A 27,802-nucleotide genomic window follows, 5' to 3' on the forward strand; every position below is an offset into this window, starting at 1 on the left:
AAATTAGCAGAAGCTGCAGAATTGCCCTAAGTTGAGCTGCAATAAAAGTGATTTAGTGACTAACAGAAAGCCACATCTGTTCAGCCCACACTAATGAATAAGAGAGCAGAGTGGCAGGAGAGGGAGGGAGAGAGAGAGAGAGAGAGAGAGAGAGAGAGAGAGAGAGAGAGAGAGAGAGAGAGCGATGTCTGTAGTTCCCTTCTTATTTCAGCACACAAGACTCTCACACACACACACACACACACACACACGCACATAAAAGATATCTAGTAATACCATTCTGCCAAGCGGGATGCAGAGAGAAAATGATAATGTTTCTGCTCTGGAAACCACGTCAACTCCAAAATTAAATTTGATTGCTGTTTTCATTTTCTGTTATACACATAGCATAATCCATTACTGTTTCCATGGCAATTTGCATCCTAATAAAGCCATCTCTCAACACACAGAATGGTAGTGATATTCAGAAAACAAACACTGTGTAAACACAGGGATATAACAACACAAATGTGAGTGAGCTGAGATAGCTGATTCAAAACATCTGTTAAGATAAAGTGACTTTTTCAAAGCATTAATGGAACAATAACATGCTGCTCTGGTCTCGTGCAGCAACGTGTGTCATTGCCCAGAGGTCTCAGAATAAAGCATCAGGTGCATGTGTGTGTGGGAGGTGTAATTAGGGCATTTGTGATTCAGAATGTGACGGTGTGATTGAAGTGCACAAGCTAAACAACAGCAGGTGAGTTTTGGCAGGTGACTGCAAGTCCTTATGCACATTTAGAAAGATGGATTTGTTTTAATCACCAAGTGCATGTTTGTGTATCTGTGTACATGTGTTCACCGAGTAAGGTCAAGAGAGTCTGAGAGAACAGGAGGGGAGATTTAAGCAGGAGTGCGTTAATTAAATAGGGCAGTAATTTAGTGCAGTGATGAGGCTGCTGACCAGCAGGACCTGCGATTCACTCTCTGACACACACCTCCATTCACCCACTGTCAACAAGAGCAGGGAGAGAGAAAGAGGGAAATCTGTTCCTGATAAAAGGAGCAATTAAACTGATGATGAAAAGTCACCACATGCAGATCTGAATGTGGTATCTGTGTTCCATGCTCAAGTGTGTATCACATAGAAATCAATAAAATATGACAATATATTTAAATAATCACCTGAATTTTTGTAAATGCCTCCCTGTCTCTTACCTATATAATTATTCGTCTCCCGTGTAAAAAAAAAGCAAAAATATTTTATCTGCTAATTTGAAAAATGATCTATTGTATTTTAAGCCATTCTGTTTGTTACATACAGCAGAAAAATAATATAGGGAATATTTGTCTCGCCCGTCTGGGCTTTAATATAAATGCTTCCATCAATAGCTGGATGGCTTTATTTACAATCTATATTAATAAAGCACGCATTAAAAATCACATATAATTTAACCTGCCTACTCTTGTGTTTTAGCAGGAGAGGGTCAGAAGGGCAGGTTGTGTAACAGAGAGTCGGCCCACACTTCTGAAGATGGATAAGTGGCTCACGGCTTCGGCAGACAGAGCTCCCTACTGGATCTGAGTAATGGATTTGTTGGGCTGAAGTGACGGCTATTTGGGTGGCACTCCAGGGGAAGCCCAGACTACTGCATCACAAGCTAAAGTGCATTTTAATCAATTATTTTTGTGGAAGCATGGGTACAATGATGTTCTTTAGGATTTAGATTGGGTGTGAGGCTGACACTGAATGATAAACAGAGCACTCAGGACTCCAGCTGCTGTGGCCAGAGAGTATCTTGACAACTGAAATAAATCAGCCTTTTGCAGGTATATTTATACTGGAAGCATTCTATCGGCCCAGCCAGTGGGCTTAGACTGATTTAGTCCAGAATTACTCACTCCAATTACACTCGCTGTCATTTGCAAAGTCACTCATCTTATCATTGTGAGACTAAATGAGCAAGAATGAGAGACAGGGAAAAGAAACAGATTGAAAAAAGCAGTGGATCGGCACATCCTTGGAAAACAACTATCCAGAATAACCTAGATTCAAGGTCAAAAAATACTGAGCACACAAACATTCATAAAAGCACAAACAACCCTCTTCCACACGCCTACATACACGACCCCTTCAGGTGACAGAGAAGAAACATTGCTACAATAAACATTCTCATAAACAGCACAAAACCACAGACACCTGATGTCAGTTTAAGTGTCTGTTAAAATCACAGCAACTGAATATTACAAAAAAAATTATACAGATAAATACAGATTTAAAGAAATTAAATCCAGCTACGTCTTCCAAAAAACATGTAGCACTTTACCCAGGGTCACTGATATGAACCTACAACATTCTGGTTACTTGCTAAGTCACTACAATCGCATTCATGCCCAAAACAAGTGATCTTCGTTTACAGTCACATAGATTAACAGCATTAATCATACTCGAGAACATATAACGGTTTTGTTTATTTTCTTCTCCATGACAAGGTGTCGGAAAATGTAGCACGTTGGCTCTCAGAGTAACCATGATTTTTATGCTTTTGTAAAAGTGCCATCTACTATCAGAGAGTCAATCTGCATTTTCTGCCATTTTTGATGTCAAAAGATCAAAAGATTTGTGTAGGTGTAAACAGGCCTTAACACAGACACTGATGCAGATTAGCAATCTTCATTAGGGCATTTAGTGAGTTTCACACTTTTCAGTTCTGGCTTTCAATTCTGATTTGCTTTAAAGAGCTGGAACAATTAAAACAGCAACATCATAATTGCAGAGTGCTTATAATTAACATAATGTTATCAGCCATTGGTGTGGATGCTAATGTAGGCATTTGAAAGAAGAAAAAAAAAAGGTAGCCTAGTGGTATGGACAAAACGTGTTCTGTGTAAATGGACCTTGTACAATAACATCCACTCAGTGGTTCATCTCTATCGACCAGCCTGCATTCCCCATTTTCTTCTGGATTGTATATAGCTGTTTTCCCTGAGTGTCACTAGATTTTCGATGTTTGCCACCACAGATGAGTCACTAAAGATGTAGTGCTCTTTTTTCCATTAAATGTACACATGCTACTGAGGCCATAATTTAATGAAGCAGCAGCTGCAAGTGTTCTTCACTATGTGCTCGCTATAATATGGATGCAGCCGATTTCATTTCCTTTATAGCCATGGGCATACCAAACACTGAAGCATTTTACATAAAATCCTCTCCATCATTTATTTGAAAAATTAATATTCATAGACTCATGTTGCATTTTTGCATCAATGGGTCTGGTATGTGTGTGTGTACGTTCCCTATTATCATCTTGAAGCTGGAGCTCGACAGCCATTTAAAAAGCCGTTCAGCTTCTGAGAATTTACAGACATAAAACATGCCTTAATACCACAATCAGCCTCGCAGTGACAGTCTCAAATTTCATTTGGGATTTTACTTTCCAAGTGTCAGAAAAATCCTCTCTCTGCACTAAAACCCAGTGAGTTTGCCTTTACGAGAACCACATGGGAGTGAACCTGCACACAAATAAAAAGAAAATGAAAACAGAGGTGGAAGAAAGGGGTACAAAAATCACACATCTTATTCACAGAATGACGACCTGCTACACCTGCTTTGCTCTAACAAGAGAGGACTTTATGTTAAGAAAGAACTAGAGCAGAGCATTTAATTTGATTCGACTCATAGCTCTTCTAATTAAAATAAAACTAGTGTGTGCTGCTATCCCAGAAAAAGTCCACATAGCCCTAAGCAATTCAGTGATTTCAGTTAAGGAAACTCAGAAACATCTTTGACTTCAATAAACTGCAACACAGGGCTTGGGAACATTTTGTCTTTGATCCTCTGTTTTGGTCTTTTTATAGAATAAAAAGTACACAGGGCTGAAGATCTCATCTTAACTGTAACAAAGCAGAGGACAAGAGAAGGGTTGCTGGAGCCAGCATCATAAGTGTCAGTGTTTCCCTTCTGCTGCTTTAAATTTAGTCTGAGTAACAATTACACTGATTTATGATACACTGATGATGTACAGTGTTCCTGTGGCTCAGTCGTAGAGCATTGCGTTAGCAACGCAAAAGGTCATGGGTTCAATTTCCAGAGAACACACAAACTGGTAAAAAAACAAATGTATAGTCTGAATGCACTGTAAGTCACTTTGGATAAAAGCATCTGCTAAATGCATAAATGTAAATGATCCCAATAATAATAATGAAAAAAAAAACTGGAAGAAAAAAAAAGCTTTATGGTTTTATATTAAGCAGCACAACTGTTTTCAGCAATGCTAATGAAAGGAAATGTGTCTCAAACACCAAATCAGCATATTAGAATGATTTCTGAAGAACCATGTGAGACTGAAGACTGGGGAAATTATGAAAATTCAGCTCTGCCATCACAGGATAAAATTACATTTTAAAATATATTAAAATAACAAAGTACTTCAAGTTTAACTTAAAAAAATATACCATTGAATGGTATAGTGTGGGTCTTTCTGTACAAATGAGCTCAAAAAACTTAGCAATGTTAAAAACAAATGCTACTTATGGGACCTGTGTGATAATCTAGCTAGCTAATACTTAAACACAGAGATATTTGTTAGGATTAGCCACATGTTATGGACAATATTGATGCACATGGTGACATACATCTTCTGTCCTTGACCTGATCTCTCAAAACCATAGCATGTGTCTTGCTGTTCTCTCTACTTTGGATTAACTGTTAATGTTCTTTCTAAATATCATGATCTTTGCTATTGTTTCACCACCACCACAACTGCATCTTTATAATAAGCACATGGTACACTACAAAGCTGCTCTAAGTCTTAAAGGTAAATGGCACCAAGATAAGGGGAGAAAGGTCAGCCAACACCAATGAGAAATGTCTTTGACACACACACACACACACACACACACACACACACACACACACACACACACACACACACACACACACACACACACACACACACACACACACACACACACACACACACACACACACACACACACACACACACACACTTTGAAACAGATGTTAAATTAAAGAGCCAGGCAAATTGGCTAGTGAACACCAAGTCAGAGAGTTTGTATCATAATATATTGGCAATTAGTGGAGTTTTGTGTACTTGTTATCAAACCTGCATGTACCTTGGTGTTTTGTATCATCACCAGAGTTTCTGTGTAGCCAGACATGTTCTCCTCTCTATTAAAATAATTGCTAACTTTGATGTGTAACACTTCCACTCTCTGAACTTGAGACACTCTGTTAATTTCAGTTTCTTGAAGCCATGAAGCAGATGCATCAGAGAGCATGGAAATATCTTAACTCATTAATACTTCTGCTCTTTGGCTGAGCTGGCCAGAAAGTAGGCTTTTGAGGAATTGATAGTAAGGAGAACTCAAACTAGAGTTAAATAATGAGCTTGCTCAGCTAAAGGCCCATCATGCTCAGATGTCTTTGCCTCAGATTTGTATTGGCCCAAAGATTTCTTCATCTCTGTAGCCATAAATGAGTCCAAGGATGGGTTTCTGGATTTGGGCAATAGTTAGTTTTGTTCCAGAGTTCATGGAAACTGCTGTCTTCTCAGAGGCTGTGGATGGCTGATAGGTGAGTAGTTTGACTGCTCGGAGATAGCAGTCATTGTACAGGCTAGTGATTCACCTGTTGTGTCATTATCACCCCTTGGAGGTGCCTGTCCCTGCTCTGTCAGGTGATTGGGTGCAGAACCTTAATTGTGTGGTGGTTGAGGCAGGAAGGACTCTAGTGGACAGGTATGTGACACATCCCTCTTACTGGTCATTTTCTGACAGGATGAGACGTCTTGGAATACACAGAATGGATCAGAGTTTGTTAAATGGAGCCTTTTCAAATCTGCTGGTTCCAGAAAGGTTGGCAAGGTTATGAAGCATCAATCTGGTAGTGGATCAGATTGAGTTTTTTCCCTAACCATTTGTCTGGGGAAAGCTTATAACAACATGTGCTTATATGAACTTGGTTAAACTGAAGTGTTGTTCAGTGTCCCTGCAGCCACTTGAGGTCTTCATATTTATTACTGTAGCAGTTGTTTGTGTGTTTTTCTCAGTTTCAGGGTTATTATGCTTCACTAAAAGTAGAACTAAAACCATAAAAAAAAATTTGTTAGTTGAAAAAAGTTGAAATAAAAAAATAAAATAAACTTAATTTCATTTATTTTTAAGCCAACATTTCTCGTTTACATTTAGTTGAACTTAATACTTAATAAATACTAAGACATTAAAAAAAAAAAAAAAAAGACAAAAACACAAAATTTGTGAAATCAGAGTTGCCTACTGTACATTAGAGCCAAATAAGGATGTATTACTGCTTTGTCTTATACTGCAATGGCCATTTTAGATCAAATACCTGCAAATAAACCACCACCATCACAATGACATTCAACTTGTATTACTGACCAACTTTCAGGCTAAAATGGATTTATCATCCACAGAGCAAATAAATACTTCTCAGGCAGTATGACCTAAAAATCTGTAACATGTCCCATCTACACAAATTATTACGTAGCCTGAAGCCTGTCAAGCTATTTTTGAAAAGCTATTTTAACAAGAGCACTGGATTTCTAACGGCTGTGTCTTTCTACAATTTTGGGATGAAAAAAGTTATCTTAATTAATGTCTCAAACTGATTCTGCACTATAAAGCCAGAGCACTTAATTAAAGCAAGTACAAGCATTTTCTGAGAAGATTAAGTGCTGTTTCTGTCAATTAAACCAGACTGCATTAAAATAATTATGGAAAGAAAGAATCATATAGACCACCAAAAAGAAAAAAAGTTCACAAAAGCCCAGCCATGCTTAATTAAAAGCTATGGCAAGAGAATATCTAATGGAAATGTTTGGATCTTAAGTGTTTTGTAGAACAATGAGCTTCCACAAATTCAACATGAGCTGTTTAAGTATTACTCAGTGCTATGACTGCAGCACATTATATGAACCTCTAATGGGCTCCAAAATCAATAGCACAGTTTATTTGACATCTAATGCCTATAAGGGGTTTCTTGTATTTGTAATTAGACTGCACTGATTCACCAGAGGGATTGTGTACTGTGGGAGGACACAAGGATGCACTCAGGTCTCTGTAGAGCGGAAGCAGCCTGCTGGGAAGTGAAGAGGATTTCTGTCCAGGGGGTCAGTGTTCTGCTCAGCTGACACAGTCCAGCTCTACCTCCCACTATTTCCCATGTACTTTAGTAATACTGTAGCAAATCTGATCCTATGTGCTCTGATATAACTGCTAGCTTTCTAGTACTGTCAGCGACACAAAGATGCGCTGTTTTCTTTCAAATCAAAGCATAAATATACATTTACATATTACATTTATGCATTTAGCAGACGCTTTTATTCAAAGTGACTTAAAGTGCATTCAGGCTATACATTTTTTTTTCAGTATGTGTGTTTCCTGGGAATTGAACACACAACCTTTTGCGCTGCTAACGCAATGCTCTACCAGGGAGCCACAGGAACACTTATATACTTGGAAAACGTATCCTTGCGGCGCGGCTGACACAGAAGAGCCTAAGCTGTCTGCGTACAGCTCATATTCTCCAAAATGGTGCTGCACTGATGTGGACAGACACAGAGGAGACAAATTGTTGAATAAAATCATAATTTTTGTTTTATTCGCGTATAAAAAGTACTGTCGCCGATTCATAATGTTACGGTTGAACCACTGATGGCAGATGGACTATTCCATGGGACAGTCTCAAGCCTCCTGATTTTCATCCAAAATATCTTAAATTGTGTTCTGAAGACGAACAAAGCTTTTACAGGTTTGGAACGACATGGGGGTAAGTGAATAATGACAACATTTTCATTTTGGGGTGAAGTATTCCTTTAAGATCATTAACAAGCTTCTCCCGTGTAGTTCGGGTCTAATCCCTCACCTTTCTCATGATCATTCTTACACCATGAGGCAAGGTCTTTTATGGAGCTCCAACCCGAGGCCGACTGATGGTTATTTTGTGTTTCTTCCATTTCAGAATAATCACACCAACATTTGTGTTCATTTCTTTGTAAATGTGGGAAAACTTACAAAATCAGCAGTGGGTCAAATAAACATTTTCCCCACTTAAGTGAAGGTCAGACTGATTTTTTTTTTTTTATTAATAACGCAACAAACACAGCTTTCACAACACTCATTTTCTTTTGTGTATCTGGCTGTGTACATGCCCTGAGGGATGCTAACCTTGTTTTCTGAGATACTGAAGATTCTCACAGGCTGAACAGAGGTTAGTGGCTAAGTGCTGCCAGGTGTGAGATCAAGCCCAGATAGCAAAAATCATGTAATCTTGTAATCAGCCATGGGTAATCGCCAAGAGCTTCCAGTAATGCTCTTCGTGAGAGGGAGAGAAAGAGAGAGGCGGGGAAGAAAGTAACTCTAATATGTGACCAATTTCCTCTCCTGTCCATGGCATATGTCATCCATCAGCTGCACTCTTGTGCTCAATGGAGTGCGCAGTCTTACCTTTCTCTACAGCGACTTTATCATGGTGCAGCCTTTCCCCTCACTACAATTTCCTCAACACTGTGGGGTATCGAAGCATTTTATGTTTCTGTTCGGGTGGATGGGCACATGGCAAAAATTTTATCTCAGAAAGAACACGTGCCTTTTGTAATATCCCACACAAAACACCACTGAAACCAGGGGTGGGATCAATTCTAATTCTATTTTTTTATCGATTATTCTGCTGTTCATATACACAACAAAGTCATAACCAAAATCAGGTCTCTTAGACTATGATCTGACCTGTGACAGAGAATTTAGACAGTTTAGATACTTGCACCAGGTTTTTTGTGTGGAATATTCAATGTTAAAAACTAAATTTCAGACGACTGTAGGTGATTCAGAATCACTTAAGATAAAACGCGATGTACTGATGGATTAACTGCCCCATCTCTAACTAATAATATGACAGTCTGTTTGTTATTAATTGCTTTGATACACCCCTTCAACCACTCACCATTACTGATCTCGGGCAAGTCGAATTTGGTGAAGTCCCACCACTGCAGACGATACGTTGTGTTAGCTATGTTGCTGGCCACTGCAGATTGACCGTCCCCAATAACAGCACCTTAAAAAAAAGAGAAAGGGAAAAAAGATACAGCAATTAAAAAAACAGTCAATATTTCTATGTAAACAGCGCATACTTCATACAACACTCTTCAAAGCTTTGGAGTAATTTTTTTCTTTTGAAAGAAATTAATGCTTTTAATATGGATGCATTTAATCAATCAAAAAGTAAAGACAGTATAGACATTAAGAAAGGTACAAGAGATGGTAAAGGCATTTATAATGTTACAAAATATTTCTATTTCAAATAAATACTGTTCTTTTGACCTTTCTAATCATCAAATAATCATATAAATGTATCACATTTTCCACAAAAATATTATTAACATTAATAAATATTAATATTATAACGGTTTTCAATATTAAAGTGTTTCTTGAGCAGGAAATCAGCATATTAGAATGATTTCTGAAGGATCATGTGACACTGAAGACTGCAGCAATGGCTGCTGAAAACTCAGCTCTGTATTCAAAATGAAAAAAGCTATTTTAATAATATTTTACAATAGTACAGTTATACTCTATTTTTTAATCAAGTAAAATGCAGCCTATGAGCATAAAAGTCTTCTTTCAAAATATGAATAACTTTTATCGACCAAACACCTTTAAATGGTAGTGTACATCTGACCACAACAGAACCAGCACATTACAAGAACAAGGAAAATCTAACAGCATTTGACTATAGAGGCTGCATGGTGTCTTGTTGCGGTTTACAGGGCATAGCTCAAGGCCTGAACACTCAAGCAAAACACAGAATAACATTAATAACATGGGCCCTACTAATACTGGTAACAACAGGTTAAATGCAAACAAAAATCTGGAAATAGTTTAACATGTCTACACTGTTTGATAAACCTACAAATCCTCTTCTGCCATCTAATCTAGACAGTAAGAGTTAAGCCTTGTTTTGCCTGAGGATTCTCGTCTATCTGTGATAACTTCTTCTGCGTACAGTCCCTCAATGGTTATATAAACTATACTGCAGTCTGGGCACTTAGCAAATCAGTCAACACACTCATCACTGGATTTAATACAGGTCTCTGCCTGCAACATATCTCTTCTCTGAGGTAAACAAGGAAATGTCAGGCTGTCCTATTCAGCGCTCAGCCCTGTTACCATAATTACAGAAGGGAAGAGTCAAGGCTTTGGCCAAACAGTACACTTAGAGGTCCATTTACCAGTAGAGGGTCAATCCTGGGCTTGGCTAACATATTAGATTTGCCTGTTATGACCTGGACTCAAGGAGACATTATGCAGACATAAGTATCAATTACAGAGCTTCCCCCTGCACTCTGCTTTCTGCCCATTACAGCCAACAGACACCCAGGTGCAGCGAGCTGGCATTCAGACAGGCTTTCAGGAGCTGCTCTAACAGCCATGGATTAATGAGCTGGAGAGCTTCTTTTACTATAAAAGACCCTTTGGGAACCAGAATGCTATGAACTTTACACTAAACCTAGCCTGAAATACAACACATCTAGTGCTGGTGTTATTCTTCTGTTAACACTTTACATGTTATTATGAAAACAAATCATGGAAAATTTTCTTTTGTAACATTAATCGTTGACATCCCTAGTAAAGACATAATCAATGATCGATTACTTGACGATAAAAGATGCAATCGATTAAAGCTATCGATAGTCGGTTAATTTATATAATATTGGACTACGTGCGGCTCGTTTGCAAAACACATTTGAGCGGCTGTGAGTGGCAGTGACGGTATATAAATGCATCATCATTCATTCATAATGCACAAATTAGGCTTTTAATGTAATTTAAACTTTAAAAGTACATTAAGATTGAAATAACACAAAGTTCTTCAACATGGAAAGCAATAGAAATGTAGTATTTTATTTAAATATTTAAATATTTAATAAATTATTATTTCATGTCATCAATTTGTAGGGCTACGGGACACAGTGACAGGACAGATAGTCTATTCATTCCTACAAATTTTTTATTCATTCCTACGACTTATTAATTTGTGGCACCTGTTCATGTTTCATTAATTTTGTTCCTTAATAACCCATGATTTAAGTGAATTGAGAGAACAAATTAATAAATCGAACAAATCCTTAATTCATGAAAAAATGGGATGCTTTAAAAAAAACTACATAAGTAATAAGCCTAAAATAAAAGTGACAACTTGTTTTCATTAAAAAAAAAAAAAAAATATGCAAGATATATCTGACTTAAGATAACGGATTTAAGACAGAAGTGTGTCGCGGCACTCCATAAACAAGTTCAAGGAAAGATAAGGATGACAACGCACATTCTGTTTGTTTGCTTTATTTTACAAGAGCACAAATCTTCTGTTTTTATTGTGAGTGTGCACAAATAAAAGTAAACACTTTTGCGGATTATATCTTACTCCAAATCATCACAGTCTGTTATTTAAAATACACTTGTCAGTTTAAATTGACCTTAGTATACTGGTCCACTCTGCTTTTAGGCCAAGGATGTTTTTGCTCATGTGAAGAGGATGATCTTTTCCGTTTATATGCGAATGTGTGTAAAGTACAAGCTTAGTATTTTAAATCATAAATAATAGTTTAACATTCAAATACATTGCAAATATGGAAACATTTGGCCGAATGAAACGTGAGCAATAATCTCCAAATACATCCAGCCAAACCCGCTCCATCCTCGTCATGATCTAATGCACTGTAAATGCCAGATTTTTAAAAACAAGTAGGCCTACCTTGAAGCAAAAAATCTGACATTTTCCGGAACAGTATCCAGCAGGACCAAATTAAGTACTGAACATAATAAAGTGTTTTATGTGAGCAGCAGTGTGTTTTGCTGCAGCAGTGCCGGTGGAAAGCGGTTCACTGACTGCGCAGAACAGCCACAAGCCGCCACAGTTACATTTGGGATAATTTTATTTTAAATGCCAAAATGTCAGTTGAAAACATAGCTATTGTGTTTTAAAATACAATGAAGAGCACAACAAAACCATTTTAAGAGGCGCGTTCAGTGGACTCCGTGCGGGATAGGAAACAGTCAACAAAGTAAAATGATCTCAAACGTACGGCGTGCTCTCTTCAATTTATCAAATGATCATACTCACATCTATTCATTTTATAATCCTGATACTAGCATATATTCAAACTAAACCCCCTTTAATACGAGTGAGAAAGAGTGTTCATTTATTAAATTTTTTTTGAGTGGGTTTTGCACATCCTGTCATATCAGTGCTGCAATTGACACATTTTGCAGCATTAAGTTTAATGATTAATCGATTAATTGATCATTAATTTAAACGATGTTCAATCATGGAAATGATCGAAAATGTATATCCCTAGTCTTTACTATGACTTTTTATTAATTTATTGCATACTTGCTGAACAAAAGTAATAATAATGAAGAAAAAAAATAAAATAAAAAATAAAAAACCTTTCTTAATGGCCCCAATCTTCTGAATAGTAGAGTATGTTTTAGCCATATTAACAGATACAGAGCTTTTGAAGAGGAAATATGGGAGAACATAATGGGGCTGTTTACACCTGGCCACTTCATGCGTTTTCTCAGATCAGATAGCTATCTGATTTATCAAAACGGTTCCATTTACACCTGGTCACATGAATGTGTTTTTGCGAAACGGATTTAAATCCGATCTTCAATTCCCGCGCTATATGCAGATTTAATGGAGTGCACGTCACCGAAAGCAACAGATATGAGCTGCATTTTATTGATCATCAGCTAAAATTTCAAAATCAAAGACTGTAATAAGAGAGAGCGGCAACAGCACTGGTAAGATCATTTCGTTTCTCTACTATTAATGATGATGATGATTGTGTGTTAAGCGTTCGCGACTTACTTTCACTTTGATTTGCGATAGTTTGCATGTTGGTTTAATGAATATATGCTCAGCTTCTCATCTGGTGGTGCGTGTTCCAGTAGCGTCGTCATATCTGGCTATAACATTACATATAGCCTATAACACGCCCTCACACGTTTATTTTTTTAGCATTTTGGGGAGGAGAATCATCAAAAAACTGAATCATCAAATTCTTTACTCTCCAAGGAGTAGGTCAAAAAAAGGGCAAATGACCAAAGAAATTGCAATAAAAACATCATTAGATGAATGACACATAAAACACGTCCTTGTGACACAAAGTCATCTTCAAAAAAACAAAGGACATAATCATTTTACTGTAACATGGTTTTATTTCAGAGACGATTTGGAGGAGTGGAGTGGAACAGATGAGGAACAGACGGAGTTTACAAGAATTAGCTACACTTAAATGACAATTTTATCAAAAACGGCTAGGGTGAGGGATTAAGTATTTATCATCTGTCACAGTGCAGTGCAGTTAACTAAGCCTTTTTCACGCCCATCGTTTTCCCTCATAGATGCACAACAAATTGCCCTGAATAATTGAACTTTTGGGGGTGTTGAGTGCTTGAGGAGAATTTTATGAGGTGGACAGAGGCTGTAGACACTGGAGGATGCATTCATTTACATTTTCAGAGTCATTCACGGATTAAAAAATTAAAAAGCGCCAACAACAGAGAGCAATTTAAAAACACTCAGTTCAAAAGTTCACTGCTCTACACCTTGTTTGTTAAAGGGAGAGTTCACCCAAAAGTGAAAGATTTGTCACCCTCTTGTCATTTTAAACCTGTAAAACTGAAAAAACTAAATTTGGACAGAGATGTTATTATTTGGCAAACAATCCCTTTAACACCGTACTATTGCTACTAATTATTTGTAGTATATTAACAGTCAATGTGTTCACAGTTTTGAGATGTGAAAACATTATAAAACAAAATTAGTTTTAATCATATTCATTCAACATAACCTTTCTAATGGAAGATATACTACCACTAATTTGATGACGTATTATTTTCCTATTCAAAAACACATCTTCAATTTATCTTCCTGAGAGAGAGAATTAAACCGACTAACTGAAATTGAGCCTAATAAATAAAAAGAGTACAAAATGGCATAGATCAGCACTATATTGTGTGCAATGTTATAACAATGTCAATGATACTATTGATATTTACAGCAGAGTGGCACAGCAGAAGTGTGCTGGGCTCATAACCCAGTGGCCAATGGATCGGAACCATCCTCTGCTAAAACTTTAGGGAAGGGCCTAGTGGTTAGAGAGTTTGACTCCTAACCCTAGGGTTGTGGGTTCGAGTCTTGGGCCGACAATACCACGACTGAGGTGTCCTTGAGCAAGGCACCGAAACCCCCAACTGCTCCCCGGGCGCCGCAGCATAAATGGCTGCCCACTGCTGGGTGTGTGTTCATGGTTTGTGTGCGTTCACTGCTCTGTGTGTGGACTTGCACTTGCTCAGATTGTCAAATGTAATCGTGTAAGGCTTTTATAAGCATAATTTATGGACAGCTGCAAAGTGTGAAAGTGACAGTGTGTATTTTCTAGGTTAGTTGGTTGCTCTGTCAGGTATAGTTCAGAAAGGAGAGTAGGCCACAGGTGGCTGAACTGTACACAAACCACCACACAGTCTCAACTAAAATGCTCAAAATTATCTTAATGTTAGAATTTTTAATATTTTGTGAACCTCAAAAGCACAGTGTCAGATGATCAAATGGTTCTGTTACGCTAGGGAGAAGGTTTGTAAGTTTGGATGATTAGTGTAACAGGTCTCAGAGTCTTGGCAGGACCAGAACTTCCCGTCCTGCTGGCTGATTAAACTTCTGCTCAGCACCAATTTCATTTGTCAGCACTCACAGACACAGGCAGTTAGCACAGAGGAGGTCAGGTCTGCACCTTCTCACACAGAGCAGGAAAACTGCTACAACCATTAACTAGTAGTCACCATTCCAGCTGGCACGAGCAATGCAATGTTTTCTGAATATATATCAGCAGTGCAATATGTCATAATGCTGTGTCATCTGGACAGATTCTGACTAAACGAACAACAGATCCAACAAGCTGCATCGTCTTTCGCTTAACCCAGAGACTGTTGCCCTCAAAGGATGACAGTTTCAAAAGAGATGAAATGCAAATATCATTTGAAAATGGATTCTTTTTTCCGCTAGATCAGTTAATCAAACATGCTGACACTTCAGTCTGGAAAATCATCAGATATGCCCCTCACCAAAGCTTTTACAGACAGCAGTTTTCTTTTTGAGACTAAATAGAGTCATCAAATTTGTTTAAGGCGTCTCTATTTGATGATGTGACCTGCCAGAGGGAATATTTCAAACTATGTCCATAATAGTAAAAAAAACAACAAAAAAAAACCTTTTTAAAAGTTGAAAAATAATGGCAAAAGTTGTATACACTACAGTTCAAACGTTTGGGGCCAGTGAGGTTCATTAACACTTAAGAAAGAGGTCTGTGTGTGTTATGTAAAAATTAAAAAAATATAACTTCAATAATTAACAATTCTGCAGTCTGATCAATTATAGAATGCATTACTCAACAATAATGTAATACATTTTGCAATACGTTTATTTCACATACTATTAAAAAAAAATAGAAGTCTGCAGACAGTATGCATCGCACTGCTTAAGTATTCAGTAAGCAGTAAGCGAGTATTCCATATTGCATTCCTTACAGAGCTATAGTACCTCTTAACAGCATATCACAATCAGAAACCCTTTGAACATGGAGTAGGAAATTATGACGACATGTGACCTAGGGCTGTGCAATTAGTCGGATACGACTGTCATGCGCATCTCATCAGTAAATCCGGTCCCGAGACTAGTAGTAAAGCATCATCACCTGTTTTCAGATTGAGCAGCATTCACTACACAGAGCAGTAGTTCACTGACAAACTAGGCATAATCGAGTTTGAAACAGAATGCGATTAATCTGTGATTATGAACGTGATATTGCCTAATTGTCAGTGAACTACTGCTCTGTGTAGTGAATGCAGCTCAATCTGAAAGCAGGTGATGATTTATTACTAATCATGGGACTGGCTTTACTTTACTAATGCGATTAATTGCACAGCCCTAATGTGACCCCTAACCTTTGAGTCCTCTGAGCTCTGCCAATGCAAAAGAATAAAGAGCAGCTAAGGGGCATTACTGATGCTGCACCTCTCAAAGATGGGTCACTACCTGGAGCTGCCCAGAAAGACAAAGACAAGAGAAACAAGGAGGGAGAGAGAGGGGGAGACCTCTCCTGAACTCTCCATAGACTCAGCTGTGTTTTAAGAGCAACTCTACTGAGTGTTTTAAGGAGTGATTACCCGAGGGAGTCTTTGAATGGCATGTGGTGTGTGTGCTAAACGAGGTCAGCACAAGTGTCCCATACAATAATGGAATAAAGGACAACTACCAAGAAAAATGTGCTTCTTCATGATAAAACTAATTATTTCAGTGCTTTTTAAAATGGTGTAAATTTACTTCACACACCAAAACATAAATTACCAATCTGCCCATGCAGCAGAATTCAGTCATAAGCCTCATATATATTCACCAGCCTCTTCAGCACTGACTCGACAGAGCAAGAATAGAGAGAAAGTCTGGTGAAAGAACCATTCCATTAAAGATAATCGGGTCTGTGCTGCAGTTTTTCATGCTCTGAAAAGTGCATATAAACTGGGTTTCTCTCTGACAATAACAGCCTGAGGGATCTGTCAGGCCTGCAGCACTGGGTGGAACAGGACTGAATGGATCAGAGACGGGCTGAATTAGAGAGGGTCACTGTTCCCCATCACCAACCCTTTCATTCATTCCACATTTCATCCTAAGGCTCTCCAGCTCTGGCTTTATCACACTTCCCATCTGTAGTTAAACGGTATTTAAAGGGTTAGTTCACTGAAAAATGACAATTATGTCATTAATTATGTCTCACCCTCATGTCGGTCCAAACCCGTAAGACCTCGGTTCATCTTTGGAACACAGTTTAAGATATTTTAGATTTAGTCTGAGAGCTTTCTGTCCCTCCATTGAAACTGTGTGTACGGTCTACTGTCCATGTCCAGAAAGGTAAGAAAAACATTATCAAAGTAGTCCATGTGACATCAGAGGGTCAGTTAGAATTTGTTGAAGCATCGAAAATACATTTTGGTTCAAAAATAGCAAAAACTACGACTTTATTCAGCATTGTCTTCTCTTCCGTGTCTGTTGTGAGAGAGTTGAAAACACTGCAGTTTACTGATATCCGGTTCGCGAACGAATCACTCGATGTATCCGGATCTTCTTGAACCAATTCACCAAATTGAACTGAATCATTTAAAACGGTTCACGTCTCCAATACGCATTAATCCACAAACGACTTAAGCTGTTAACTTTTTTAATGTGGCTGACACTCCCTCTGAGTTAAAACAAACCAATATCCCGGAGTAATTCATGTACTCAAACAGTACACTGACTGAACTGCTGTGAAGAGAGAACTGAAGATAAACACCGAGCCGAGCCACTGATGGCAAATGGACTATTCTGACGATGCTTTTCATACTTTTCTGGACCTTAACACTGTTATTTATTTGGCAGTCTATGGGACAGTCACAAAGCCTCCTGGTTTTCATCCAAAATATCTTAAATTGTGTTCTGAAGACGAACCAAGCTTTACGGGTTTAGAATGACATGGGGGTAAGTGAATAATGACAAAATTTTCATTTTGGAGTCGAGTATCCCTGATCATATCTATTTTGTAAATGCATGTTATAAATATCATTGAACAATTCATCTATGGCAGTATATAGATAACGCCCAAAATATTTAATGGTCTTGGTTTTGGTTTTCATGAGGACTATAGCCTAAATATAGTTGGACAGTTTGAAGTTGAGTTACAAACCACCAAACTTCTAATTGAAAACAAATATCACTACACAAGACACATTCTGGTAGGCAGAAGGGGAAGAAGAGAAGTATCAAGAACACGGCATTAAACAAAAAGTAATTGAAGATCCCTGATTTCAGAGTAGAGAAATAAGTACACAGCAAAAATACTGAGAGCATGAGAGAGTGAGAGAGAAATCCTGGGCATGTGGAAAGTTGTGTCTTAAATGGGTGTCCTGTATTTGCACTCTGTGTTATGGGGCTTGTATGAGGTTGTCTGAGAGCAGTTAGAGAAGGAGAATGCTTGAAGAGGGGGAATGTGTGCTGGTAATTGCCTCAGTTTGGATATTTGCCCTGGAGTTCACAATAACAGTCATATACTCTCATCTTAGAACAAGGGGCAATCAAACCTTCTGGCTATGCAATTACCCTCTGCAACACAATATATCAGGAATCCACAAAACAACCTATATTACTGAACTTTAATCCCAAGAGTGATTATTGGATGCTGGGTAAAGTAATTCTCTATTTGAAAAACAGAGAATTTCAATATGATTAGTTCACCCCCAGTGAACCTGACAATTACAAAAACTAGATAAAGTGCTGATTTAACAATAATTCACAGTTAATTTATGCACATAATTCGTCTTGCCACAAAAAAATCTGTCAGATGACTGTAATAACTTTTCCAACACTACCACGTATGTGGTATTTGTTTACATCACAGCTGCACAATATATTTCACCCAAAAATGAAAATGCTGTCATCATTTACTGCACATCTTTCTTTCTTCTGCAGATTATTAGGGTACAAACAACACTGTACCATACTGACTTTCATTTAAAAAAAAAAATGAAACATTCAAAATATCTTTCATAGAAGAAAGTCAGTAATACAAGTTTGTAATGACACAAAAGTAAATAAATAATGACAGAAGCTTTATATAGAATGTTTTTGTTTTAAAAAATGGAGAGGAGAGGAGAGGAGGAGAGAGCACAGGAGAGGAGAGGAGAGAGGAGAGGAGAGAGGAGAGGAGGAGAGAGCAGAGGAGAGAGGAGAGGAGAGGGGGAGAGAGCAGAGGAGAGGAGAGGAGATGAGAGGAGAGGAGAGGAGAGAGGAGAGGAGAGAGGAGGAGAGAGCAGAAGAGGGAGGAGAGGAGAGGAGGAGAGCGGAATGGAGGAGAGAGGAGAGAGGAGAGGAGGAGAGAGGAGAGGAGAAGAGAGGAGGAGAGGAGGAGAGGAGGAGAGGAGGAGAGAAGAGGAGAGAAGAGGAGAGGAGGAGAGAGGAGGAGAGAGGAGAGGAGGAGAGAGGAGAGGAGAGGAGGAGAGAGCAGAGGAGAGGAGAGGAGGAGAGGAGGAGAGAGGAGAGGAGAGGAGGAGAGAGGAGAGGAGAGGAGGAGAGAGGAGAAGAGAGGAGAGCAGAGGAGAGGAGAGGAGAGGAGAGAGGAGGAGAGAGGAGAGAGGAGAGGAGAGGAGGAGAGGAGAGAGCAGAGGAGAGGAGAGGAGGAGAGAGCACAGGAGAGGAGAGGAGGAGAGAGCAGAGGAGAGGAGGAGAGAGCAGAGGAGAGAGGAGAGGAGAGGAGGAGAGAGGAGAGGAGGAGAGAGCAGAGGAGAGGAGAGGAGATGAGAGGAGAGAGGAGAGGAGAGAGGAGAGGAGGAGAGAGCAGAGGAGGGAGGAGAGGAGAGGAGGAGAGCGGAGAGGAGGAGAGAGGAGAGAGGAGAGAGGAGAGGAGGAGAGAGGAGAGGAGAAGAGAGGAGAGGAGGAGAGAGGAGGAGAGGAGGAGAGAAGAGGAGAGGAGGAGAGGAGGAGAGAGGAGAGGAGGAGGAGAAAAGAGGAGGAGAGAGGAGAGGAGGAGAGAAGAGGAGAGAAGAGGAGAGGAGGAGAGAGCAGAGGAGAGGAGAGGAGAGAGGAGAGGAGGAGAGAGGAGAAGAGAGGAGAGGAGAGCAGAGCAGAGGAGAGGAGAGGAGAGGAGAGGAGAGAGGAGAGAGGAGAGGAGGAGAGAGGAGAGGAGAGGAGGAGAGAGGAGAGAGGAGAGGAGAGGAGAGGAGGAGAGGAGAGGAGAGGAGGAGAGAGGAGAGGAGAGGAGGAGAGAGGAGAGGAGAGGAAGAGAGAGGAGAGGAGGAGAGAGGAGAGGGGAGGAGAGAGGAGAGGAGAGGAGGAGAGAGGAGAGGAGAGGAGAGGAGAGGAGAGGAGAGGAGGAGAGAGGAGAGGAGGAGATAGGAAAGGAGGAGAGAGGAGAGAAGAGGAGAGGAGGAGAGAGGAGAGGAGGAGAGAGGAGAAGAGAGGAGAGGAGATGAGAGGAGGAGAGAGGAAAGGAGAAGAGAGGAGAGAGGGACTGAATGATTGCTGCTCTGTAAAGTAAAGCCATGATGCTCTTCTGTGTGAAAGGGTTTGGAGAGGGGCATTTCTGAACCTCATATCACACACTGCAATTAGTGTGGGCTGAAGATGCCTCTCTATGTGGGAGAAAGAAAGAATGCTGGTTTGCAAAAGCGAGAAACAGCTCTGTGGACATTTGTATTATGTTGAATTGGTGCGGGGTACGTAGGGAGTGGGATCCGTGAAGTAAGGGAAGTCCACCCTCACAAGCACTTAAAAGATGGCTGATAAAAATTTGTAATGCTGGTCCTGAAAAAACTAATGTGCATGTTGTTTCCTAAATATCTATATATTTTTTTCTGCTTCCACAGTACACCTCTAGTAATTTACTATTCATTCACAACATCTGCTTGATTTTTCCGCACTTCTGGAAGACTATATTTAGGAAATATGTTTAGCGATGCAGCTAACCAGCTGGTTTAAGACAACATTTTTTTTAATAACCCTGCAGCATACAGGTGTACCAAGTGTTTAGGAAGTTGTTTTGAAGTGCAGGGTTTGGTGTAAGAGGTAGGGTACATGGGACCACACAAAATCATAGCATTTTGGGTCAAACGTGGGAGAAAACACAATTAATTAGATGAAACAATTTGTCTGTAGCTAATATTCCCTGATGGCACTCTTGCTATATTTGTTTAATACTGAAGGTGTAGTTCACTCAAAATTTGTTAATCTGAAGTATAAAAAAATAGTCAAAATAATTGTAGTGTTATATGTCTTCTAAAGCCCTACAATAGCTAATAAAACACATTTGGGGTGACATGAGTGTGAACTAGAGGTCTTCTCAGGTCCTAAAATCTGTGCCGACTCAACCAGAATATTTTCTTACCCGAACCCGACGTGCATAAATTATTTCTCTTAAAAGAAAAACCCGACCCGAGACAGACCCGATGAAATTAAACCCCGAGTCCAACCCGGCGGCAATTAATTTCGAACCCGACTGGACCCAAATGTAAACACCATTGAATTGTGTACAGCCTGCAGCTTCGCAGTCAGTCAGGAAAAATCCCAGTGATTTGGTCGCTTCTCCATTACTTTGATTTATTTAACATTTATTAAATGTATTATTAGGCTACTTTATATTAGTGCCTGCCTGATGGAAACAAGTTACTTCTGAGCTCGGCTTTCAACTGAGACCAATGGATTTGAAAAATAAATGTAATAGTTTGATAAAAAATAAATTGACAGTCTAATAATTCATGGATTCACTAGTTTTGTCTGCAACCTGATCTCTGGCGAAAGACTTCTGCACACAAAAAAGAAAAGCCCTTTATGAACAGGCAGAATAATGAAGCAAGTGGACTTTCCTGATGGATCTCATATCTAGAAGATGAATTCTGTGTGCGAGGGTTACAAACGTATGCTCCTTTTCTATGTGCGTTCCTTACTTAACACGAAAGTGAAAGTAGTCTATGCATTTGGGACAGTTTAAAAGAATTCTGGTCCATTTGGAAAAAAGCATATTTATTTTAAATTACCCGAGACTCGGGGCACCTAATATCGAACACAACCCGTGTCCGAGGTACTCGTCGAAGTTTTGGACCCGAACCTGCTCGGGTCCTCGGGTTTTCAGATCCAAGTGGACCCATGAAGACCTCTAGTGTGAACAGATGACAACAGAATGTTTTATTTTCAGTTGAACTACCTCTTTAATGCAGAAACGTCAACAATAATATAACTGCTGTTAAAGAGCCCCACTGAGAGCCCTCCTAGCCAAAATAGTAGAGCGAGTGGGCGAATTAGCACTCATCATTGACCCGACACATGACATTATACAAACATTTCTGGGAAGTTTCATCCCTGGCAAAGCCTTCAGTGAGTACCCAGCCCATCTAATATTAGAAAACTCCTGTAGCTTTAGAGGGTGAACGTACCTGCGAGGACCCTATTGACGGATGAGTGTGTAGCCAGGCCCGGCTGCCCTCGCTCATGGAAGATTCCAGCATACGGCAAAAACTCCGGCAAGAGGAACCGCCTGGGAGAGATAGAGGGAAACAGAGGCAGTGTGAGAGAGAATGACAGAATATGAGAACCCAAGATTTGAGAGTTTTGAGGTTGTGTAACATATCAGCATCCCATGCATATTTCACAGAGAAGGAAATTCCATAGCACTGTGGAAAAACTCAGTAAAACAATATATCCAGCATGACAGATGAAATGAAAGGAGAAAAAAATTCAGATTTTAAATGTAACTGATAACAAAACTAATTTCAATAGAAATTTAAATTGTAAACAGTATCAATAAAAAGTTTAAATAATTTACTTTTTTGCTATGAACTTTTTATTCATCAAAGAATCCTAAAAAAATATGTATCAGGGTGTCCACAAAAATATTAAGTGGCACAACTGTTTTCTACATTGATAATAGAGTGGACTAGATTAATGGCTGCTTTGCCATCACAGGAATAAATTACATTTTAAAATATATTAAAATAGAAAACTATAATTTTAAATTGTAACAATATTTCCCAACTTTACTGTTTTTTATGAATATAACTGTTTTACTGTTTTTAATAAAAAAATGCAGACTTGTTGAAGATTAAACACATTTTAAAAAACCTTACTGACCCCAAACTTATATTAACTTATATTATTATAAAAATAATATAATATTTATTTATAATACTATTATTATTAGAATATTGTGTCATTTCTCACATCAACTGTAATGAAATCAATCGTGACTCAAGTCTGTATGACACACAACACACTCTCAGCTGGACGCTGCCCATGTAGGCAGCAGGCAGTGAGGCAGCTCACTAGGTTTTGGAACAGAGTTAGCATGTATTTCTGGTGCGTTGGCATAAACAGAATAAAAGTGTTCCTACCTGGGCACAAAGCGACCAAGGGAGGGGGCAGACATCCGTGCATTACGAGGAGCCCTATTTCTGCTTACATTGTCCCTGTACACAAACACACACACACACACACACACACACACACACACACACACACACACACACACGAACTGGTCAGCAACAATAATCATTAGATCAAACATTTAAACATTTAAAATAATTTCTCTTTTGTAACTTTGGAAAATTAAGTCCAAGTGTGTATACATAATTAAACAACTTAAGAATTTCTGCAATCATTTTTTTGGCTGAATGAGAACATCAGTACGATTACAAGGTAAGTGTGGGAATGAATGATAATGAACTGAAAGAAAATAAATAATTTTTTTGGCAAACATAAATATTAATATGACGGCTAAATGAAAGACTGATGGGTTTCATAAGTATTCTGATGAATATGGATCTGTGGTCCCAGACTGCAGTGAACGCTGAACTCTCCAGCCAGCGGGTGGAATTATTCATCAGCTCAGAGGAGGGCATCTAATCCGTGCCAAAAAAAAAGAAAGAGAGAGAAAGAGGGAGGGAGGGAGAAGAGAAGCGTGGTTTGGAGAGGAGAGAAACACTGACATTCAACTAGTGGAGGGGATGGAGAGAGGAAAAGCGAGACATTTTTTGGAGCATTAATGGTTCCATAAAAGGACCAATGACTGAAGCCATGAGCACAGACTAATTAGCTGCTTCCAAAAACAAATAAATTAAAGAGCTTTTGAATATTAAAATATGAATCTGGACTTCATAACTGTTCTCAAAATAAGAGAGAATGGCTCAGATTCTTAAACGTCTGATAATGAGATTGCAAGGGACATGCAATTTCATAATTGGCTTACAGAAAAAAACTGTAATGGCTTAAAAAATTCAGTTCAGAGGTTTAGCTTCATTTCACGTGAAAGACGATGTTCAACACCTGGCACAAGAGGAAAGCCATCACTGGAAAGCTGCTCCGATATTTACTCAGGTCTTTCCTGCTTGATCCCTTCTTTGCTTCTAGTTGCTTGATAACCCATCTTTTGAAAGTTTTGTTCCTCCAAAATGTTCCTCTTTTTCTTTTTTCTTTTTTTTTTTGAAAGACTAAAGTGGTGAATGTAATTAATGCATGTAATTTAACAAGTTATTAATCAACCAACAAGAATTTATGTAAATAGTGTTGGTGAGAGAACATCTACTTGTATAGATATATTTATACAAATGCTGTGGAAATGTGCTCTAAGGGTGTATCTGTTCCTATTGGATGTAGTGATCATAATATAATAGCGATTACTAGAAAAACAAAGGTCCCTAAAGGAAGACCTAAAGTAATTTATAAGAGATCATATAGGAAATTTTGTCAAGAATTATTTTGTAAAGATGTAAATAATATATGTTGGGCTGATATTTATAAGGAAGGTCATCCTGATGATGCACTAGCAGCTTTTGAAAGATTATTTTATTCATTGGTGGATAAACATGCTCCTATGAAAACACACAGTGAAGAATACTAGGGCACTATGGATTGATTATGAACTGAAGAATATTATGGTAGAAAGAGGTGTGGCAAAGGGAATAGCAAACAGGACGAAGAATAAGCAGGATTGGGAAATTTATTGCAAACTGCGTAATGAAGTAACTAAAATTAATAGAAAAAAAGAAAAGGACATTTTATAAAGTAAAAATATGTGAAAATAAATATGATGGAAAAAATTTTTGGAATATTCTTAATGAAATAATGGGAATGAGAGCAGGTCAAATTCCTTTTTTTATTGAGACCGGTGATTCATTTTTAGCTAAATCAGATGAAATTGCCGATTATTTTAATGTTTTTTTTATAAATAAAGTACATAAAGTTAGAGAAAAAATGTTAACTGATAATATTCCATCAAGTGAAAGGCAAATTTAAAAAATAACAAGTGATAAGCCAGCCCTATGCTTTGAAATGAATAAAGTAAATGTACAACAAGTGGAACAAAAATTATCACTGATAAATATAGATAAACCATCAGGAATGGATAACTTAGATGGTCGCCTTGTAAAATTAGCAGCCAGCTGTTTGGCGGAACCAGTTTTCCACATCTTTAATATCAGTATCAACAAAGGAATTTTCCCTTTAGCTTGGAAAGAAGCGAAGGTTATTCCTTTACAGAAAAATGCAGCACTGAGCTTTAGTGGTGCTAATAGTCAACCAATAAGTTTACTGCCAGTTCTTAGTAAAGTATTTGAAACGATGGTTTGTGAACAGATTCAGTTCTTCTTTAAGAAGAAGAATTTATTCACAGATTTTTAACATGCATATTGAGTAGGACATTCAACAGGAAAAGCATTAACATTAGCATTACTAATGATTGTTTAGTATCGATTGATGATAATAATTTAATAAGAACAGTATTGTTGGATTTTAGCTCTGCATTTGATGTACTGGATCATAAATTACTATTAGAAAAATTGAAATGTTATAAATGTACTTCTCAAACTGTGCATTGGTTTAAAAGTTATCTGACTAATAGGAGGCAATGTGTATTCTATAATGGAAGTTATTCGAAAGTGAATGAGTTTCAATGTGGTGTACCTCAAGGAAGCTGTCTTGAACCATTATTATTTTCTATTTTTACCAATGACCTTTGGTTTTAAAGCATGCAGTTATGTATGCAGATGATACAACATTATATCTACCAGCGCAATCAATTGATAAATTATCTGTGGAATTAGATGAGGAGTTACAATTAGTGGTAAAGTGGATACGGAATAATAAGATTGTTTTGACAAAAACTAAAAGTATTGTGTTTGGATCAAATTCTAAACTTAAACCAAAAGTTTAAGTAGGCTGAAGTGGTTAAAACAGATAGAAAATATGGTAACAGTTATGGGAAGAGGCCTATCAGTTATTAAGAGAGTTTTTGGAAAATTTTTACCACAGTATTGCACCTCTCAAGTTGTAAAAACAATGGTTCTTACTCGTTTAGAGTACTGCCCAGTGGTATGGTCAAGTGCATCAAGTAAAAATTTAGAAAAATTACAGTTAGTCCAGAATGGAGCTGCAAGACTAATTCTGAATTGTAAGAGAAAGGTTAATATTATTAGAATGCACAAACTTTTCTTAATGGCATGTTTGTTTGTTGTTGTCTCATACTTTTAGATATGCAGTTTTTTGTAAATGCTACTGCTTCTTTTAGCTTTTAATATATGGTTTTATTCTGATTAAAGCTTTAATACAGCACAGCAACCGTACGCGCATCCATTTATAACGCTTCTCATCGCTTTGTGAAAATAAGTGTATAAATGGAACGGTTTGTTGGAGTTGATCTAACGATCTGAATGAGAGAGAGAGAGAGAGAGAGAGAGAGATGCAGAGCAGGGCGACGCGAGGAATAGGATTGAGAACCGCTGCTTTAGAACATTGCTTTTGAAACTTGTGAATCCGTGAATTGCGATTCACATATGCACAGATTTTTACATGCACCCCTAGTTTTCTCTTCCTCTTCTCTAAAGCAGCACAACATGGCCTCGCCCCCTTTGTTGCGTGTTCCCGGGACAGGGTTTATCTGGGTTTGTGAAGTAATGGACACGGGAAGAAGCTCGTTGTAGTCCCTTATCAGCCGTTTTGTAGGCAATAATCTAACAGAATTTTAAAAGATATCTCCGTTTGCATTGAACTTCCAGCGCTGCAACTTTACAAATATTGTTTGTGCTCAAACAGCAACATGACACACTAACTAACATTAAAAAACTGAAATCGCAATAAACATATTTTCATGTATATTAAAATACCTTACTGACCACAGACATTTGGACGGTAATGCAATTTGTTTCTTTTCTGCTTAAACATAGTGGGGAGCTTTTTCTTGTCCTTGTTTCCTTTTTGATTGATCAGGGTTGTAAGGCACTATTCTTAATAAACCAGGGTTCCGACACATTTTCCATTTCAAAATTCCATTCTTTTCCAGACTCAAATTTCCATACCTCTCAGTAGATTTTCAGACCTTAACAAATGGTTCATAGACCATTGTTTTCAATTTTATACTTGTTATATACAGTCATCTGCAAACTTTTTTATTTATTGATTTTCTCAAAAGGGATAACATACAGAGCCCCTTTTCTGACATGTGCATGGGAACTTCTTGTGTGCTTACACATTACAATTCTGTGAAAAAAATTCTTCTCTGACTTATATAATTTCACAGTTGTCCAACAGGAATAAAGCAGCAAGTATAAAGCAGTAAATTACTACATCCCATCGGAATCAAAGTGCATTTCAAGCCAAGGCTAACTCTAATGCCAAGCGCTATAAGAAGAAATGCCACGGGCAACTCTGGTAAAATTGTTGGCAAGCTCAATAAGTCGGTTGACAAGCAGCAATGATAACATTCTGGGATTCAGAGACTGCCTTGTATGTTTTTGGGTTGCCTAGCAACAAAACAGGGAAATAAATCCATAGAGATTTTTACGAGCGGATGAGAGAAGGTTAGAATGCAGAAACAATTTGGTACAGGCTTTATGTGTCTGTGTTACTGTTTACTTACTCAAACTCCTCAAAGTCAACTTCGTTGTTCTCCACGCTGGGGGCAGGGCCAGGGCCAGGGGAGAGGCTGCTGGGATTGGAGGACAGGGGTCGGGGTCTGCTAGGGGGGCGCAGAGAACGCTGGCGAATGCTGTCACGCCGAGACAGATACTGGATCATACGTTGTGCGTAATATGCTGCAGGGGACAACCTACACACACACACAACACAGATAGAACCCACAGTGATGTTAGATATTTACTAAGCAACATACCAAACAAGTCATCCTACTGTTTCTGTCCTGACGCATGAATCAAA

The 27,802-nt window shown here is 38.5% G+C and overlaps 1 protein-coding gene across 1 annotated transcript in view; it reads right to left on the bottom strand.

Annotated features, from left to right (window-relative positions):
* LOC132107003 (activating molecule in BECN1-regulated autophagy protein 1A-like) overlaps nucleotides 1-27,802 on the bottom strand; it is a 73,638-nt gene that overhangs the window by 25,072 nt on the left and 20,764 nt on the right. The window contains exons 9-12 of the mRNA XM_059513134.1: nucleotides 27,507-27,695; nucleotides 22,990-23,064; nucleotides 22,036-22,136; nucleotides 8,963-9,073 (exon numbers count right to left, since the gene is read on the bottom strand). Coding sequence (XP_059369117.1) covers nucleotides 8,963-9,073; nucleotides 22,036-22,136; nucleotides 22,990-23,064; nucleotides 27,507-27,695 — 476 coding nt within the window. The remainder of the gene's footprint in view (nucleotides 1-8,962; nucleotides 9,074-22,035; nucleotides 22,137-22,989; nucleotides 23,065-27,506; nucleotides 27,696-27,802) is intronic.

This window comes from Carassius carassius, chromosome 2 (assembly GCF_963082965.1).
Source record: "Carassius carassius chromosome 2, fCarCar2.1, whole genome shotgun sequence".
In the NCBI taxonomy this organism is placed as follows: Eukaryota; Metazoa; Chordata; class Actinopteri; order Cypriniformes; family Cyprinidae; genus Carassius; species Carassius carassius.